The 20,464-nt window shown below is 39.0% G+C and overlaps 1 protein-coding gene across 1 annotated transcript in view; it reads left to right on the plus strand.

The window, feature by feature from the left end:
* The window catches only part of LOC137630052 (MAM and LDL-receptor class A domain-containing protein 1-like), a 217,898-nt gene that overhangs the window by 177,028 nt on the left and 20,406 nt on the right, over positions 1 to 20,464 (plus strand). Inside the window, exons 65-70 of the mRNA XM_068361542.1 lie at positions 3,166 to 3,300; positions 11,729 to 11,850; positions 13,432 to 13,642; positions 14,953 to 15,074; positions 15,981 to 16,124; positions 17,146 to 17,254. Of these exons, the coding sequence (XP_068217643.1) occupies positions 3,166 to 3,300; positions 11,729 to 11,850; positions 13,432 to 13,642; positions 14,953 to 15,074; positions 15,981 to 16,124; positions 17,146 to 17,254 (843 nt within the window). The remainder of the gene's footprint in view (positions 1 to 3,165; positions 3,301 to 11,728; positions 11,851 to 13,431; positions 13,643 to 14,952; positions 15,075 to 15,980; positions 16,125 to 17,145; positions 17,255 to 20,464) is intronic.

The raw sequence follows: 20,464 nt of genomic DNA on the forward strand, positions 1-20,464 counted from the left end.
GGGGCTGAGGATAGGAATCTCAGCGCCGGACACACCTGCCTCACTTACCACCCTACCTGTATCCGGCTCGTCTAGCAACATTGGTTCGACGTCCAGGTTCATGGAGGCAACATTGTCCTCCAGACCTCCGTGGGCGTCCGATGGATCTTGCTCTGGGTCGATGAGACCCGTTATAGTGGCATCAATGTGGGCAATGATGGGAGCTGCCACATGCCTAGCCACAGCAGCTGAAGACTTGGCGTTGGGGTAAACCATGGTGCAGTAGTCCTCAGATAGGACGTACGGCCGCTTAGACTTTACATTCCGGGCAAACCCACCAACCCACACCTTCAGTGTGGCCCGAGCCGCAGACTTTTGCTCCGGGGATGCCTGAAATAATAGTGGGAATTATAAAAGGGAGACTCCCAATGGTCCTTCAAGACCATAGATATCTTACTAATAGTAAATAAAATAAGAAGGCAATATAGCCAACGGGACTCACCGAGTCAGATCCAAGGGTAGTGATGAGGTCGAAGCAAATCACACAGTTATCCGGGTGCCATACCACAACGTCTTCCAGTTGAACCCCACAAGGGGCGTGAGATCGGCAGACGGAATGGCCACAAGGCTGGTGCAGAACAGCTGCACAGGCCGGTGTCAGACAATGCACCATCTGTAAAAAGAATAGTATATGAGAAACTGTAATTCTCTTAAGTAGGGGCGGGTCTGGAGGACCCGGGCCTAACATAGGTCTAACACAAGATTAGAGCTTAACTGTACTATTCTGTAAGTGGCCTAACATAGGTCTAACACAAGAATAGAGCTTAACTGTACTATTCTTTTAAGTAGCGGGCCTAACATAGGTCTAACACTAGATTAGAGCTTAACTGTACTAGTCTTTAAGTAGGGGCGGGTCCGGAGGACCCGGGCCTAACATAGGTCTAACACAAGATTAGAGCTTAACTGTACTTTTTTTTTTTTTTTTTTTTTTTTTTAAATTTGAAATTTTTTTTTTTTTTTTTTTTTTTTTTTTTTTTTTTTTTTTTTTTTTTTTTAATAGGGGCGGGTCCGGAGGACCCGGGCCTAACATAGGTCTAACGCAAGGTTAGAGCTTAACTGTAATAGTCTTACATAGGGGTGGGACCGGAGGTCCCGGGCCTAAACATAAGTCTAACTTGAAACTAAAGTATAACCATCCATTCCGGTCAAGCCGGGAGCATAAAAAAGGATGCAATAACAAGGAATTAAGACACATAGTGTCTGATTTCCCAGGGTGGGGTAGACCCCGGGCCGGGAAATAAAGGTATATTCAATACCAATTCCTTTAGGGACTCCGGGGTAGTGATCTGTCATATATAATCATCATAGGAAATGTTATAAAATAATAGGGGGGCGGAACTGTAACTAAGAACTGCCAATCGAACCCGGAGGGTTTCGTATAACATAAGCCAGAATGAAAAGTGAATATAAAATAGGGTACACCGGGATCCAACTCTGTAGACCGGTGGCCAACCAGACTAGACAGAGACTAAACCGCCGGGCCACCCGGAGGACAAAGTCCATAAACACTTAACTACCCCCTCTAAAAGGAGGGAAGGCAACGGTCCCTTAGTGGAGGGGGGAGAAGCCTAGCCTCCCACCTAGCTAGAGGGGGAGCGTGGGGGAGGATCACGTGATATGAGGCAGCAGGGCTACCAACTGACGATCCCCAACCAGACAGATCAAACGGAGTAATGGCACAAATATTCATTATAATAATAATAATAGCGTTAAATATATGAATAAACACATAGAAAATTTTTGGGCAAGGCATGCAACATAAATAATTAAATCACAAAAGACACACCTGATGGCTAAAATAACATTGCCGCCTTAGCACGGTCGGCAGCCATAGCGATACGTAAATGATATCGGCCCAAAAATTGAACCACGAGGATTCTAAACGCTAAATAATGAATATTCACAATAACAAATAATATTTGATAATAAAAATAATACACATAGTAACACCGCAAGTGAAAATTAAAAGCTCTCAAAAACAGGAGTACCAACTGTAGTGAAATCAAGCAAGATCGGTATGAACGAAGAGAATAACTCCTATAATATAAATATTAAACGATCTAGGTTGCTCAAAACACAGTAAAATCCAGCTTGGTACTTAACTTAGACGGTGTCTCCTGGGAAACCGACGAAGAAGCCATAATTCACTAGAAAATATCCAAAAACGAGAGCACCAGAAAAAAGCGGGTTACTTTGAACGTTGTGCTAAAAGGAGTTGGGTTCTGAGCGGATGCATTGTAGTAGTACCGAGTGAGGTTGAACGGCTCTCCTCTATTGGGGTTCTCTGTCGTGGATTAATCTAAATAGTGCGGGACCTCTGGAATATACGCCCAATTTTATACCGACACCAATAGGTGAGCGAGCTAGTTAACCTAGCACTCCTTTACATTTTTTCTCTGGTATATTTAGCAGTAAATTACCTAAGAATAAGTGCTAAAATGGAGCTTATTCACTGGGCGGCACAGGTTCGAGCCCAGAAAGCAGTTTTTTAGCAGTTTTTTGCAAGGACGTACCGGTACGTCCATGGTGGTAAAGGGATGAGTTTTGTGAAACATACCAGTACGTCCTTTGGGGGTAAAAGAGTTAAAAAGTAGAGTATGGTTTGAAGTGAAGGGTAATTCCAACCAGGGCCACTAATTATATCCTGATACCTTAGTTTGATCACTTACTGAAACATCTATTCTCATCATATGGATTATAAGTTCATGTAATAGTTTACTTTTTCTTATTTCTTTTACTCTGTAGGAAAATTCTCTTAACTCCTGTTGGAAATATTTTAGTATTTTTACATATTTTTTAATTGTAGTTGTTCAAGAAAGAAGAGCAAAAACTGTAATGTGTGAAAACTGTATTAGAACAGATACTGAAAATAGCTTTTCAAAAATTTAAGTCTTCATTTGTCTTGTAGGCTTGTCTTGTAGGCAAATGATAGTTGAGGCTGGGGTCATCTGAAAGCATTAATGTGAAATTTATGTATGATTAATGGGTTATATGGCAAAATCAGGTTTGTGAAATGAAAACTGTATTTTTATATCACAGCAAGTAATTTCAAATTTTTGTATTATTTCTAGTAAGTAAATGTAGCAAACAAGAATGACTAAAATGGATATTTTCTTACTGATACAGGTTACATGTTTGTTTTGAAGGGGAAGAGTTCTGCCATTACCCGCACACTTACATTAACAAACCTCAGTGTAGAAAAAAGTATGTGCCTTACTTTCTATTACCATATAAAGGCAGACACAGATAGTTCACTGACAGGTAAGATAATCTTATGACCTCAAAATGTCATCCCTTCTACATTTATAACTTATACTTACATGTTTAATTTATTGTTTCTTTTAAACTCCTCTGACGTTCATAGTTTTTCTCTGTAGAAGCTGGATAAATTTTCGGTTTTCTGTCATTGAAACAGGCCTATCCCTCTAGTGAAGTACAGTATTGAGTTAATCTAGTTATTGATAGCAATTATGTAAGGGATTTATTTTTTTAAATATAATTTATAATTAATTTTTATTCATTAATGTCTTTTATTTATATAAACCTCCCTTGATATTCATAATGCTTCTTCTCTAGAAGCTTGGTTTAATCAACATTTACTCATATTTTCTCCCTCTTAAGAGACATATGCCTCTACTAAAGTGATAAAACATTTAGCCAGTCTCCTTATTTCAGTTTCTCAGTCACATTGGCTAGACATAGAGGTCCTCTATATTGTTAGATTTTAGAGCATTTTAAGATGTCTTCCTCTTGATTTGTTAGCAGTTATTGCATGGATTGTTTAAGGAAATTGTTTCTCAGATAGCAGATGCTTCACAGGGAAGAGTTAGGGTCCCAAATCATCTTCTGTCCAAAAATGCAATGTTTTGTTATTGAAAAGTTTCAGCTACATCCCTTAATTTTTGCAGCAATCTTTTTATGGAAAGAATTTTAGTGCCAGCTCAATGGTGTACCAAATCATTTTTCTCTAATCTATAACTTAAAGAATCCTGGTTTGCTTATCAATTGCTGGGCTGTAGGCTGCATGGTGGCTGCTGGGGATGTGGTCTAATAAATTTTTAATTTGATCAATTTTTAATTATCTTATCTATGAGAATGTGAAGTGTATTCAAATAAATAATTAAAAGTATCTTTTAGGCACAATCTAATGTCCTGTATTTTAAATAGATTAACAAAACATTCTGGAGACATGTTTTTCAAACTATTTTGAGATGTTTTGTTAGCATTTATATAGACCAGATGAGTCTAGAATTTTAATTATTTTGTACTACTTTCACTTTTAAATGACTTATGTCTTTCCTTTCCTGGCATACCATCACTATCAGAGTCTGGGAGTCAATGATATGAACATTATGGGAGATTTATAGAAATAGACAAAATTTTATTAATAAAATTTAATATTTTTAGACTCGCCTGATGTTCATACACATACCCTCCCTCCTCTCCAATGCCTCACGGTGTTAAGGGAGACTCTGATTTGTTACTTCCTAGCTTCTTACTATTAATGGCTAGAATGCTTCATTACTTTACTAGAGGCAAATGTTTATTGAAAGGAAAGAAAATGGGAAATTAAGATTTTAAAAATTGTATGGTTAAATGTCAATTAAACCAAGCTTTTAAGAGAAGATGTAATCTGAACATCATGTTAACATAGAAAGGAAAATAATATAATCTGTTTTCTCTAACTTCTCACTTTGGCATTAATCATTTTTAGTATTTATAAATACACATAAAAATATATTACCAAATTCATATCATTGTCCATTAGAATACTAGTTTTATTATTGTAGAATTTATCTAAAAATGATGCTTGTTATTTTTTATTGTTGATGGTCACAACCAATCTATATGTGCCATCTACTATGCAAACTCAACATATGGAAATTAATCATTACATATTTTTTATGCAAAGGTGGTACTTATAATCATTCACAGAGGAATTGAATGCAAATATTAGTAATTTATAAGCCATCTAATTTACAGAAAGTTATAGATCATGCTAATTTTCTAGTCTAGTCCTGCTCACACTTGCTTTAAATAAAATTGGAATTTTCAATATTAAACTTAGCCGGTGATCATATAGCTGCAACTCTGTTGCTCGACAGAAAAACCTACGGTCAAAATACGCCAGCGATCGCTATGCAGGTGGGGGTGTACATCAACAGCGCCATCTGTCGAGCAGGTACTTAGTAGGCTACTCCAAGCAAACAAAGAACCAATTTTCTCTCTGTCGGGCTACCGGCAAGACCTACTAATACGCTGTTACTAACTGGATTTGTTTTCACAACTATTTGGTGAAGTACACTATTCTAGTTTTGAGCTTTCGCTATGCAGGGGTTTTATCTTCATCTCAAAACTTGAACTCGTTTTGGATAGATTTAATTATAGTGACAAAGAGAGTATGGACTCTCTTTCACTTTTAAATGGCCGACCCTTCCCTTAGACGGAAGTGTGTTTAGGTTTTTAGTAATTTTGCTTAACACGTTATAGATCTATATATTTTATATCTCTCCGCCATTATTAGGCCTCTTCGATTAACTTTCCATTTATTATAAACATATAAAAATAAATTTTTATGTTTTGTTTATATGCGACCTTTCCTGATAGTAGGCGGTCCTAACTTGGAACCGAAGTTAATCAACGTTGAGCCCGTTATATCGTATTTAGCCTTTAAAGAATTTAAAATTTTTTAAATTTAATGTTTTATGAAAGAATTTCTTTGATAGTCTTCGTACTGTTTTCAAAGATGAACTAACGTTTAGTTTTTTAGACTACGCAGTTGTTGACGTTCAGGACGTTCAACATGCGCTCTATCGTTACGATAGAGAGAGAGTGTATCACGGTTTCACTTTGCAGTAAGAGTAAATCGATTCTGACGTTTTGTTCATTCTTTCTTAGCTTAAATGTTTTAAATTCTATTTTAAAGGAACTTTTTAATTGAAAAACCTTTCAGTTTTTTCCTTTAGTCAAATAACATGTTTTTTTGACGAAATATAATTGGGCTCTTCTCTTAGGTGCGAAATCAAGAGAGAAAGAGAGAGAGAGATAGAGACGGAGGGAGAGAGAGGAGAGAAAACGTTCCGTTCAAGCGGGTAACGTTGTTCTCGTGTTACTCTCCTCCCTAGTCGCTGTACGGGGAAGAAGGTAAAACGTTTCTAGGGTTTTATTCTTGTCCCCAGGCTATGTGCGGTGAGAGATTGTAAACGTAGTTTATTTGAACGAGTGTTTAGTCTCTTTCCCAGCCACTGAATTTTTTATCTTTATATATGTTTTCTGTTTTTTGCTAGTATTAATAGCTGCATTATACGACTGATTTCGCAATTACTACCTTTTAATGAAGGGTAGAATTGCGTGTTTCAGGTTGAAATCAGTAAAAGTTTCGATTTCAGTGTAATAAGTGCAAAACAGAAAATCGAAGTGATAAAGTGATATGCGCAAAGTGTTACAGTGTTGCGTCCGAGGGTTCGTCTGTTCGTGCCTGTCGTTCACCTAGTCCGGGACCTCTTGCAAGCTCCCAAGCCCAGGGGAGAAGTAATGTCGAACGACTTATGGGTTCGTCAGGCCTTGATCAACGAACAGACGTTTCCCTCCGTGGTTTCGGGCGTATCTACCCAAGATCGCCCCACCCACACAAAGACGAGAGAGCCCATTTATTTCTCGTCTGCGGAAGAGGTTTCTCGTAAGAAACCATGGACCAAGGTCTCGCAGCTTATTAAGCGCAAGTCGGTCTCTTCCGCGCAAGTCCAACGGCCCAGTTGTAGCCACTGGGTCAGTTCGGACTCGCTGCAGTCTTCCGACGACTGCTCACCTCCTAAGAGAGGCAAAGCGGTACCGCATCAGGCAGTCACACCGTCTGTTGCCGCACCTGCTCCTGTAGACCCTAAGTGGTCTGTGCTGCAGACCATGCAGTCTCAGTTAACGTCATTGATGCAGGACTTTCGTGCGGAGAAGGTTGACACTGCACCAACCTCTAGCCTACAACCAACACGGTTGTGCGTCCTGTGGACGCTGAGGCAACCTTCTGCCGCACTCCAGCTGAGAGAGTCCCGCCACCCATGCGTTCCAGTGTACCCTGCCAGCCGCATGTTGACGTTCAGTAACGCACGGAACCTTCCGTTGACGTTCGCGAGGTACAACAACAGTCTAAGTTGTTTTGTTTTGACGCGGTGCGTCAATTTCCGCATTCTAGAGTTGTTTTGACTGCTCAGTATAGACAGTCAAAGCAGTCTCGAGTGAACACTGTATGTCCTCACGCACCTGTTGTGGTTGACAGTTCAGTTGTTGACAGTTCACAGACTGTCAAGCAGTTACATGACGTTGCCTTCTGGTCTGCTACTAATGCACCAGTGCTGTATGTCCTCACGCACCTGTTGTGGTTGACAGTTCAGTTGTTGACAGTTCACAGACTGTCAAGCAGTTACATGACGTTGCCTTCTGGTCTGCTACTAATGCACCAGTGAGAGACTCACTGAGATAACCTAGCTTTTATCGGACAAGGTTCCTGTAGATGAGAAAGTGCTGTTCTCCCTCCTACTGATATTCCTTTGAGGACTCTGTCATTTGGAGAGGAGCCTTAAGCTGCTTAGCCTCCTATGGACTTTAATTAAATCATGATGATTTTTTAAGGATCTTCGTCCGGATCTAGTAACTGCTGCTCCTCGTTCGGCTAAACGTCAGAACTTACACTAGGCCTAGCTACTTCGAAGCCGTTGTTGTTAAGCTAGTGCTCTCTCGCTCTCCTAGAGAGCGTTACGTTGGCTAGGCGACTGGTTTTTGCACCAGGAGGAGTTTTAGGGATACAGCCTTTGATTTCCCTTCTTTTAAACTGGCTTATAGAGCGAGAGTCTGATAGGACACGAGAGAAGTTCTCGGCTTGGGAGTTCATGCCTCTGCCCAGATAGACTTCTCAAGTCTGGTAGACTCGCCCTGGCGCCTAGCCAGGAGACGCTCCAAGTTGTTTACAGGTCAACTTCTCAACTTTTGTCGAGCCTTTGAAGTTTGCTGTACTATTATGTCACACATAACAAGGCTTCCAGGGATGGTAAATGGTTCCGCCTCAGTCGCTAACCCCGTCTGTTGCCACACCTGCTCCTGTAGACCCTTAATGGGCTTTGCTGCAAGACATGCAGTCCAAGCTTGTGTCCTTGATAGAGGACTTAAATGCGGAGAAGAACCTTCTGGCCAACAACCTTCCAACCGGTCGGTTGTGCGCCCTGTTGACGCTGAGGTAACCTACTCGCGTCTGCCAGTTGAGGTGGTTCCTCCACCGATGCGACCCAGTGTGGGTTGCCAGTCGCACGTTGACGTTAAGCGACCCTCGCAGGTGGTTGTTGACGTTCAGTGTGTCACTAGGAAGACGTTCAACAACCAGCAGAGGTGACTTGTTGTGACGCAGTGCGTCAACCTCAGCAACCCGGTAGGGTGTTGACTGCACAACCCAGACAGTCTAGACATTTTCGGGTTGACGCTGTATTTCCTCGCGCACCCATGGTTGTTGACAGTTCACAGACTGTGCAGCAGTGCCATGATATTGCGTCCGGCTCCGTCACGCATCCACCAGTGCGACCGGATTCAGCGAGTCAGACGTTGCCCACTCCGTTGCCGTTTCCTCATCAGTTTCGGATGAGGAACCCTCTGATGAGGACGTTGCTGAACAAGACGATCAACCCCCAGCCCTGCTATCCATCCAGAAGATGCTGAAGAAGGAACGCTGCCCAGTCAGGCTGTGGATGAGTCTGGTAGGGACACTGTCATCCGTGGATCAATTTGTGTCACTAGGAAGACTACACCTCCGTCCTCTTCTATACCATCTAGCTTTTCACTGGAAAAAGGACAAGACGCTAGAAGCGGTCTCGATCCCGGTTTCCGGAAAGATAAAGTCTTGTCTGACTTGGTGAAAGGACTATATCAACGTTAGGGAGGGTCTTCCCCTGACTGTTCAGACTCCCAACCACGTTCTCTTCTCGGACGCATCGGACGTAGGCTGGGGTGCGACATTAGACGGTAGGGAATGCTCGGGATTATGGAACTCGAGTCAAAGGACAATGCATTTCAACTGCAAGGAGCTACTGGCAGTACGTCTGACCTGGAAAAGCTTCAGGTCTCTCCTTCAAGGCAAAGTGGTGGAGGTGAACTCGGACAACACCACGGCTTTGGCGTACATCTCCAAGCAAGGAGGGACCTACTCCCTGACATTGTACGAGATCGCAAGGGACCTCCTCACCTGGTCAAAAGGTCTAGACATTTCACTAGTAACGAGGTTCATCCAAGGCAACTTGAATGTCATGGCAGATTGTCTCAGTCGGAAGGAACAAATAATTCCAACAGAATGGACCCTCCACAAGGATGTATGCAAGAGACTTTGGGCCACCTGGGGCCAGCCAACCATAGATCTCTTCGCAACCTCGATGACCAAGAGGCTCCCAATATTTTGCTCACCAATCCCGGACCCAGCAGCAGTTCATATAGATGCCTTTCTACTAGATTGGTCACATCTAGATCTATATGCATTCCCTCCGTTCAAGATTGTCAACAAGGTACTGCAGAAGTTCGCCTCTCACGAAGGGACAAGGTTGACGCTAGTTGCTTCCCTCTGGCCCGCGAGAGAATGGCTCACCGAGGTACTTCGATGGCTAGTAGACGTTCCCAGAACACTTCCCCTAAGGGTGGACCTTCTACGTTAGCCACGCGTAAAGAAGGTACACCAAGGCCTCCACGCTCTTCGTCTGACTGCCTTCAGACTATCGAAAGACTCTCGAGAGCTAGAGGCTTTTCGAAGGAGGCAACCAGAGCGATTGCTAGAGCAAGGAGAACATCCACCCTTAGAGTCTACCAATCGAAGTGGGAAATCTTCCGAAACTGGTGCAAGCCAGTATCCGTATCCTCGACCAGTACCTCTGTAACTCAAATAGCTGACTTTCTCTTATATCTGAGGAAAGAACGATCTCTTTCAGCTCCCACTATCAAGGGTTACAGAAGCATGTTGGCATCAGTCTTCCGTCACAGAGGCTTAGATCTTTCCAACAATAAAGATCTACAGGACCTCCTTAAGTCTTTTGAGACCACGAAGGAGCGTCGTTTGGTTACACCTGGTTGGAATTTAGACGTGGTACTAAGATTCCTTATGTCAGACAGGTTCGAACCGCTACAATCAGCCTCCCTGAAAGATCTCACCTTTAAGACTCTTTTCCTGATATGCTTAGCACTGCTAAAAGAGTCAGTGAGATTCATGCCTTCAGCAAGAACATCGGATTCTCATCCGAAACGGCTACATGTTCTACAACTTGGTTTTCTAGCCAAACACGAGCTGCCTTCTCGGCCTTGACCAATATCGTTCGATATTCCAAACTTATCGTATGGTTGGAAATGAACTAGAAAGAGTCTTATGTCCTGTAAGAGCTCTTAAGTTCTATTTAAAAACCTTTACGAGGGCCGTCTGAAGCTTTATGGTGTTCAGTTAAGAATCCATCTTTGCCTATGTCAAAGAATGCTTTATCCTATTTTATCAGACTGTTAATACGAGAAGCTCATTCCCATCTGAATGAGGAAGACCAAGCTTTGCTGAAGGTAAGGACACACGAAGTTAGAGCTGTCGCAACTTCCGTGGCCTTTAAACAAAATAGATCTCTGCAAAGTATAATCGACGCAACCTATTGGAAAAGCAAATCAGTGTTCGCGTCTTTTTATCTTAAGAATGTCCAGTCTCTTTACGAGAACTGCTACACTCTGGGACCATTCGTAGCAACGAGTGCAGTAGTGGGTGAGGGCTCAACCACTACAATTCCCTAATTCCATAACCTTTTTAATCTTTCTCTTGAAATGTTTTATTATTGTTTTTGGGTTGTCCGGAAGGCTAAGAAGCCTTTCGCATCCTACTTGATTTGGCGGGTGGTCAAAGTCATTTCTTGAGAAGCGCCTAGATTAGAGGTTTTGATGAGGTCCTGTTGTATGGGTTGCAACCCTTGATACTTCAGATCCTAGGGGTCGCTCAGCATCCTAAGAGGATCGCGAGGCTCCGTAAGGAAGACGTACTTAAAAAGGCAGAGTAATTGTTCAAGTCGACTTCCTTACCAGGTACTTATTTATTTTATGTTTGTTATTTTGAATAACTGCTAAAATGAAATACAAAATACTTAGCTCATAATAATGTAAACATGTAATGCTGGTCTCTACCCACCCCCCTGGGTGTGAATCAGCTATATGATCACCGGCTAAGTTTAATATTGAAAAATGTTATTTTTATTAAGTAAACATGTAATGCTGGTCTCTACCCACCCCCCTGGGTGTGAATCAGCTATATGATCACCGGCTAAGTTTAATATTGAAAAATGTTATTTTTATTAATAAAATAAATTTTTGAATATACTTACCCGGTGATCATATATTAAAGGACCCTCCCTTCCTCCCCAATAGAGACCCAGTGGACCGAGGAGAAAATTGGTTCTTTGTTTGCTTGGAGTACTAAGTACCTGCTCGACAGATGGCGCTGTTGATGTACACCCCCACCTGCATAGCGATCGCTGGCGTATTTTGACCGTAGGTTTTTCTGTCGAGCAACAGAGTTGCAGCTATATGATCACCGGGTAAGTATATTCAAAAATTTATCTTATTAATAAAAATAACATGTTCTAGAAAAGAACTTTTGCAGCATTGAAGTTCATTGAAATATTAATAAGTTTCTATTTTTCAGTTTGGGCAGAAAATAGTAAAGGTTCAATTCTTAGTTATATGAGCGTATATTCGGCCATAGGAAAGATGGGGTGGAATGGAGTACAACTGAGTCTTTTTGATTTCTTTGGGAAAGATTTCAAAGTAAGTAAACACTATGTTTTATGTATTTGGTGCTATGATTTCAAAGGTAATACTGTATTGCTAAATGCAATTTAGTGGTCAGGTATAATTAGCTTCTGCAAAAATATCTAATTAGACTTAAAAGATTGTACTTATGTGTATTACCCTTTTATTATTATGAATACTTTGTTTATTGTATTGTTGATGTTATTATTGTTCTTACGACTATAGTCTTTTGGTTTACTTATAAAGTATGTTGACAAATAAATAATCAGTATTTGCAAATGAATATCAGTATTTACATTTCATGGGCCATGAAATTGAACCCTAATAATATCAAAGTATGATGTTAAGTAAGCCGAAGATAGTTGCTCCTTAACATCCAGATCTTTGGATTGATGATGTCTCTTTAACGAATTGATGGTGTCTCTTTTACGGAATTATGATGTCTCTTTAACTGTATGCAACTCGTTTAAAGTTGTAGTTGTGATTATTTATTGCTTTTTTACTTTTGAGAAACACATTCTGTCTGTTTTTTCTTATGTACAAAATTTACTTATTGAGAAAATCCTATAAGGCTTCTGGCAATCAGTCTAACCTCAGGAAATGCTTTACTTCATTCATCCTACCCCTTTCTTCTGGTATTGTTTGCTTGTCTGGTCTTCAGTTGCTGACTCTTTATCTGAATTTGTTGGATAGAAAGTTGTAGTGTATCAAATTTCTTATTCCTGATGTGAATATTAATCTCTGGCACTGTCATTCAGTTAGTTCTTTATACATGTTACATGAGATTTTTCCTAATTCAGATCATCTTTTGCACTCAGATCATTGTAGTCTGTACCTTCCTGTACATAGTACTATAGGTATGGAGTTAATTCTAGCAGTCATACTTTTATATCATATGGCACATTAATACACAGTATTTTAAAAGTTTTATGCCTGCTGTCACCAGATTGTGGAATGATCTTTCTAGTCAGGCAGTTGAATCAATGAAACTACAGAGATTGCAGAACAGGTTGACCTAATTCTTATTATATGCTTTTTATGTAAATGGTCTATTTTAACATTGTTACTAGCCGAACTCGATTGAGTCCCTTGTCAGGCTGGGAGGAACGTAGAGAAGAGAGGTCCCTTTTTTGTTTCATTTGTTTGATGTCAGCTACTCCCCAAAATTGGGTTAAGTGCCTTGGTAAATGTAAATATGTATGTACTTATACAATATTGTATATAGTTTATTTGCCATTCCCTTATTTCCTTTCCTTACTTATCTACTTTCCCTGAAAAGAATTTGACTAATAGAATTTCTTATTTCTATACTCACCTGATATTCATATACATACCTACCCTCCTCCCCACTGCCTTTTTGTGTCAAGATGATACGGATATTTACGACTTTGAAACATAGGAGACAAAGAGAAGGGTGTGTGAGTTACCACTTAACTGCTCCTTCCTTAACTAAGGGAATGTGTTTATTGAAGGAATGAAATGGGGAAATTTTAGAATTTTAAAATTATACAGGTAAATGTCGAGAAAAACCAGTGTGAACATTTAATTTAGCTTGGAAATAAGAAATTTTATTATTAATTTTTTTTTTCCAAACAGGTTGTTATTGAAGGTCACATAGGTGCTGATCCTGATGCCGATATTGCTGTAGATGATTTTTTTTTGACTTCTGGATCCTGTATAGAATCATTATTCAACTGCAATTTTAAAGATGGCACAATGTGTCTTTGGAGATCAGACAATATGGAAATTGAGTGGTATGTCTCAGATGAAAACCCAGGCCACATTCTAAATGGACCCATTTCAGATGGTAAGTGTAAAATTTTTAAGTTGAATGTTTTAACCCTTTTACCCCCAGGCTATTTGGAACTTTCCAACCCTTAACCCCCAGGGGTTATTTTTTTTTTCAAGCACATTTTGCAGTATATTTTTTTTGAAATTGCTCTAACAGCCTTAATTTTCATCATAGAGAGGTCAGGTTGGTCCCACTCTCTTGGGAAATGCCTGAAGTTTCTCAAAATAATTATCAAAAATATGCAAAAAAAAAAAATTTAAATAGCATTTTTTTGCAAGGATGTACCGGTACATCCATGGGGGTAAAGGGATGAGTTTTGTGAAACGTACCAGTACGTCCTTTGGGGGTAAAAGGGTTAATTGTCATTAGTATATCAGATTGTTGTTTAGAAAAGATATGATTACTTAATTATACAAATTCTGATAGTAAATGTACTTATGTAAAGGCTACCGACCGAAGCCGCTAACTAACACTGCCCAAATAGCCTAAATAAAAGATAAAATCATGCCAAAACATTGAAGTAGATGTCCCTAACACAAAAATAAGACTACAATTAGTATAAGGAACTAATAGAAAGTTTTATAAAACCAAGGGATCCCGTGGGAGTGACACCAAAAGGCCGCATACACACCCGTAAGGGAGCGTCAACAAAGCGGCTGAGAGAAAAACCAACAAGGTTATTAAATGAACATGTGTCGCTACCTAGAAATCCCAAACAGACACATATAATACTCAACTTAGGAGCAGGGATCCCCAAAACGCCTGACATCTACAAAAACACAAAATAACTCAGAGCTACGAAAAACAAGTCCGAACGTTCACGGGTGCTAACAAGGAATAAGGGGAGAAGGATAGGTAGTGGTGGTGGTGGGGGGGCCCAGTAGCTATAGTGAACGACACCTCATAGTAACGGGGGATTTTGAGGAGGGAGAAGTCTAATTGGAAAGGGATCTCTAGTAGTGGTATCACTCGCCCCATTTTTAATACCGACACCCTTTAGGGGTGAGTGAGCTGGGTATATTCCTGGCATTCTATGCTACTTTTTTTCTGTGGTAAATTTAGCAGTATTTATACCTTTGAAATGGTGCTTTAAGGAGCATTTCACTGGGCAACACTGGTTCTTTGCCCAAAAATAGATTTTACCTTCGTCAAAATCCCTTTTATCTGGATAATTTACATTTGAATTGAAAATTACTAATAAATGGTTGTATATTTTGTCCAATTACTAGACATATTTATATTCCCTTATTTAATGTTTTTTATACACTAATGTAATTAATCTGTACTGTACCTATATTCAATGATCTTAACATTATATTTTTCAGAGAAATATTTAATCTTTGAAACTGGGCCTCATCACACAAGTAATTCCATTGCTAGCATTACAAGTCCTATATTTCGTCATTTGAAGCAGTCAACGGTGTCTTGTCTTACGTTCAGCTTTGCGGTAAGAATATAGATGATTCAGTTCTTGTTGTTCCTTTTTTTCTCATATCTCTTTTTATTATTTTCCTTGACTAATTATTTTAACTGTACCATTCTTATTCATCAGCTAATATCATAATTATTCTTGTTGTAATTTAGATGAAAAATATGACCAACCTGTAAAGTCATTCTTTATTATTTGTAGTTGTTTGATGGGACTCTGGGAAATAATACATTAAACAGTGCAATACATTAGTTTAAATATGTCATTGTACATATAGCTTTTGCTTTTATATTAATAGATGCATTACTTTATTTTTATTTGCAAATGAGTGTTCAGTGTACTGTAGTTTGCGAGCAAAATTCTCAACTTACGTCACCTGATAAATTTTTGGTAGTTAATTTAAAGCTGTTGATATTGATATATAAGCTGACCAGTTTGCAATGAGACCTGTCAAAAATGAACAAGGGAAGTTTATCTATATCCTTTTATTTCTTTATTGGGCTTAGTTTAATTAGAATAATGGGGTGTAATCATTCAATTCAATAGGTAGTTCGTTCCTGTTTTGCTGTTTGTTATTTTTAAGTTTGTATTGCTCCAATTCTCATTCTTTAATAAATCATTGGGTTTGGGCCATCAGTGTTGGTAAAAAAATATGACTTTATAAATGGTTGAGATTTCACAAATGATATCAGTTGTTTTGTTTTTCTTGTTTGGTGTGATTATTAGTAGTCCTAATAGGCCCTTTAAAGAGTGGAATTAATTATGTTGCACATGAAATTTTAGGTAACAAATAAATTGAAACCTTTCCTAAGAATGAACTTTGTTGTCCAAAAGAAATTTTATGCAACAGCATGATTATGCCTATGTATATAGAATGCAGTTTTTAGATCCCAACAACACCTAATTTTTCTTTACATTATTTAGTCAGCAGGGGAGCATTCTGGAATTCTTTCTGTGCTCTACCTTGATAGAGGCCCTGAGAATGATGAGGGAGAGGTAATTTGGCAGCTTCCTATGACATCAGAATTTACCACATCTGAATGGATTACAGCTAAAGTTCCAGTTGAGGTATAGTATTAGGATGTGTTGTTATAATTTGAGACATAGGACGTAACTTATCTGCGAACATCAAGAATTTTCATGATTACTATTTTATGTAAACTTTATTATTGCAAGGGGCATTGCCTGGACTTCAAATATAAACAAATGTCTTGAGTACATTTAAGAAATTGTTTTTATTAGATGAGAATAGACATTTCACCTATAAACTCTTGCTTAAGGATTTTGGAACTCCACTGAGGTGTGATATGCAAAGAATTACAAAATATATTTGGTAGTTCCATGAAATCATTATCTGACTAATTATTAATTACTGTAGGCTTCTTTTATGTTTTTTTTTCATCATATTGTGTAGTCAGGAGATTATAAGTTGTAATTATTAGGTGTATCGCTGGATTACAAATATTAAAACTAGATTTCATTATGGAGCATTTCCTCTTGGATTATTGTTAGTGTCATTTACATTTTGAACCCCCAAATACTCTGAAAATTTACATTTTTCTTCTACAGCTTGCCATTTTAAATTTTTTAATTGAAAAATCCATGTGAAGATCATGAAAATGGTGTACTAATACAAGAATAAATTGTATTTAATCTACATTTCTTTGTTTGTAATTTCATTAGTTAAATTATGTAAACGTTTAGAGTACACGTTTTATTTTTACATGAGTATTGAAAATAGAATACTTTGGTTGTCAAATGAGTGAATTTAAAATCAAGTTTATTCATGAAGCATTGGAAGTTTGTATAGTTCATATATTATTTGGTATTAACCACTTATTTGCTATGCAAAATTTGGGTAATTAAAGTTGTTCTTTCTAGCTTTCAGTCTTTGAAAGTTTATAGATGAAAGCCATGATTTAAGAAAGAAGAAACAAAATGGGAGAGTTTTCTTTATGTATTAGGGATCCTTGTGTATCAGATAAAGAACAGTTTCATATATCACTATGTATTTCATTAAATAAGAAAATAACTATTTAAAAGCTTCTGATATTTAGATTCTAAATCAACCTTTCTAATTTTACCATAGATCACATCTAAGGAAGGATTCATGTTGAAGCTACAAGCAAGCACTTGGGATGGCCGGGAAGGATACATTGCAGTGAGGAACTTGTTATTTATTGAGGGAGGATGTGAATGTAAGTAAGGAGCAAATATTTGAGAGATATTTATTGTAACTATTTGTAAAACTTTTAAGAATACTTTTAGATAAATTCTGTTAAAGAAGAGATTTACTGTAAATTGTATCTCCATCTGTGGTGATTTATATTTACTCCTTAAGGACTCCACAAAAAAAAAAAAAAAAATGGATATTATATATGGACTCCACAAAACAAAGAAAATAGATATTATGTATCCCTAGTAGTGATTACAATTGCTATTTTATTTAAAATTCATAATAACCTTGGAAATAAATGTAATCACATATTCCTTTATATGGTTAGAAGTATACCTACTAGTTCTAATCATATGTCTTGCACACTTTCTGTAAAATTCTAGTGTAGCATATCGCTTTGCCTATATAATTTCTAAGTGACTATCCATCTATTACATCATGCATTAAAAGTAATGATCAGTCCTTAACATTAAGGTTAAGGTTAGCATTGCACAGTAAGGTATTACATTGGAGTACTGTACTGTATAGTAAAGTAGTTGTGTAAATTTATTTTTTCAATATTTAACTTAGCCGGTGAATATATAGCTGCAACTCTGTTGCTCGACAGACAACTCTACGGAAAAACTCGCCAGCGATCGCTACACAGGTTGCGGGTGTGCCCAACAGCGCCATCTGTCGACCAGATACCCAGCTCTCATGTAAACAAAGACTCAATTTTCTCCCTGTCGAGGTGTCGACAAGACGTACTTTACTCGCTGTTGCCAAACTGGAGTTTTTCACATCTAATTGGTGAAGTACTATATTCTAGTTTTGAGCTTTCGCAATGCAGGTGTTTTATATTCATCTTAAATCTTGAACTCGTTTTGGATAGATTTAATTATGGTGACAAAGAGAGTATGGACTTTCTTTCACTTTTAAATGGCCGACCCTTCCCTTAGACGGAAGTGTGTTTAGGCTTTTAGTAATTATCTTATCACGTTATAAATTATCTATATATTTTCCTCTATATATTTTATATCTCTCCGCCTTTATTAGGCCTCTTCGATTAACTTTCCATTTATTATAAACATATAAAAATAAATTTTAATGTTTTGTTTATATGCGACCTTTCCTGAGAGTAGGCAGTCCTAACTTGGAAACCAAAGTTAATCAACGTTGAGCCCTTTATATCGTAATTAGCTTTTAAAGAGCTAAGGATTTAAAACTTTTTAAATGTAATATTTTATGAAAGAATTTCTTTGATAGTCTTCGCACTGTTTTCAAAGATGAACTAACGTTTAGTTTATTTATGCTACGCAGTTGTTGACGTTCAGGACGTTCAACATGCGCTCTATCGTTACGATAGAGAGAGAGTGTATCACGGTTTCACTTTGCAGTAAGAGTAAATCGATTCTGACGTTTTGTTCATTCTTTCTTAGCTTAAATGTTTTAAATTCTATTTTAAAGGAACTTTTTAATTGAAAAACCTTTCAGTTTTTTCCTTTAGTCAAATAACATGTTTTTTTGACGAAATATAATTGGGCTCTTCTCTTAGGTGCGAAATCAAGAGAGAAAGAGAGAGAGAGATAGAGACGGAGGGGGAGAGAGGAGAGAAAACGTTCCGTTCAAGCGGGTAACGTTGTTCTCGAGTTACTCTCGTCCCTAGTCTCTGTACGGGGAGGAAGGATAAAACGTTTTTAGTTTTTTATTCTCGTCCCCAGGCTATGTGCGGTTAGAGATTGAAAACGTAGTTTATAGGAACTAGTGTTTAGTCTCTTTCCCAGCCACTGATTTTTTTTTTTATCTTAAAATATGTTTTCTGTTTTTTGCTGGTATTAATGAGCTTGCATTATACGACTGATTTCGCAATTACTACCTTTTAATGAAGGGTAGAATTGCGTGTTTCAGGTAGAAATCAGTAAAAGTTTCGATTTCAGTGAAATAAGTGCAAAACAGAAAATCGAAGTGATAAAGTGATATGCGCAAAGTGTTACAGTGTTGCGTCCGAGGGTTCGTCTGTTCGTGCCTGTCGTTCACCTAGTCCGGGACCTCTTGCATGCTCCCAAGCCCAGGGGAGAAGTAATGTCAAACGACTTATGGGTTCGAGAGGCCTTGATCAACGAACAGACGTTTTCCCTCTATGGTATCGGGTGTATCTTACCAAGATCTCCCCTACCATAAGACGAGAGAGACGTTGTTTCTCGTCGTCATCCGAAGGCTTTTCTCATAAGAAACCTGTCACAAGGTTTCGAAGCCCTTAAGCGAAAGTCAGTCCTTTCAGGACAGGTCCAGCGTCCTGGTTACAGCCATTAGGACAGCTCTGACCCTATGCAGTCATCGGATAACTGCTCGCCGCCTAACAAAAGCGTAACACAGACTCCGAGAGTCTTTTTTGTTGGCAAAGTGTTGCGGTCACAGACGTTACCCTCGTCTCTTACCACAACCATTTACGTTGATCCTTAATGGGTTGTATGGCAAGACATGCAGTATATGCTTGCCTCCCTTATGGAAGACTATTCTGCCGATTAGTCCGTTGAGTCTAGCCGTTTATCTCATCGATATCCTGGCTTTCAGCCAACCTAACGTTCCTTTGTGCTTACTGTTGACGTTGGCGTAGCTAAGTCACGTCAGTCAGGTTGTTTAGAACCACACTCGATGCGGTCTCGTGTGGTTTTTCAGCCGCATTTGGACGTTAGGCCACTGGCTGATGCTCCTGTTGACGTTCAAGACGTTCACTAACAATCGGAGTTGACTTGTTTTGACGCTGTGCGTCAACCTCCGCATTCTAGAGTTGTTTTGACTGCTCAGTCTAGGCAGTCAAAGCAGTCTCGAGTGGACGCTGTGCGTCCTCACGCACCTGTTGTGGTTGACAGTTCAGTTGTTGACAGTTCACAGACTGTCAAGCAGTTACATGATGTTGCGTTCTGATCCGCTACTAATGCACCAGTGAGTGTGGACTCTGCTTGTAAAGCATTGCCACCACGGTAGGTCTCTCCCTTGCTTGAGACTCAGCTTTTATCGGACAAGGTTCCTGTAGATGAGGAAGTTGCTGTTCCCCCTCCTACTGATATTCCCTTGAGGACTCTGTCAGATGGAGAGGAGCCAGTGCGACTGGACTCAGCGAGCCAGACGTTGCCCACTCCGTTGCCGTTTCCTCATCAGTTTTCGGATGAGGAACCCTCTGATGAGGACGTTGCTGAACAACAAGACGATCAGCCCCCAGAATAGATCAAGCCCTGCTATCCATCCAGAA

The sequence above is a fragment of the Palaemon carinicauda genome, chromosome 38, assembly GCF_036898095.1.
Source record: "Palaemon carinicauda isolate YSFRI2023 chromosome 38, ASM3689809v2, whole genome shotgun sequence".
NCBI classification, from domain to species: Eukaryota; Metazoa; Arthropoda; class Malacostraca; order Decapoda; family Palaemonidae; genus Palaemon; species Palaemon carinicauda.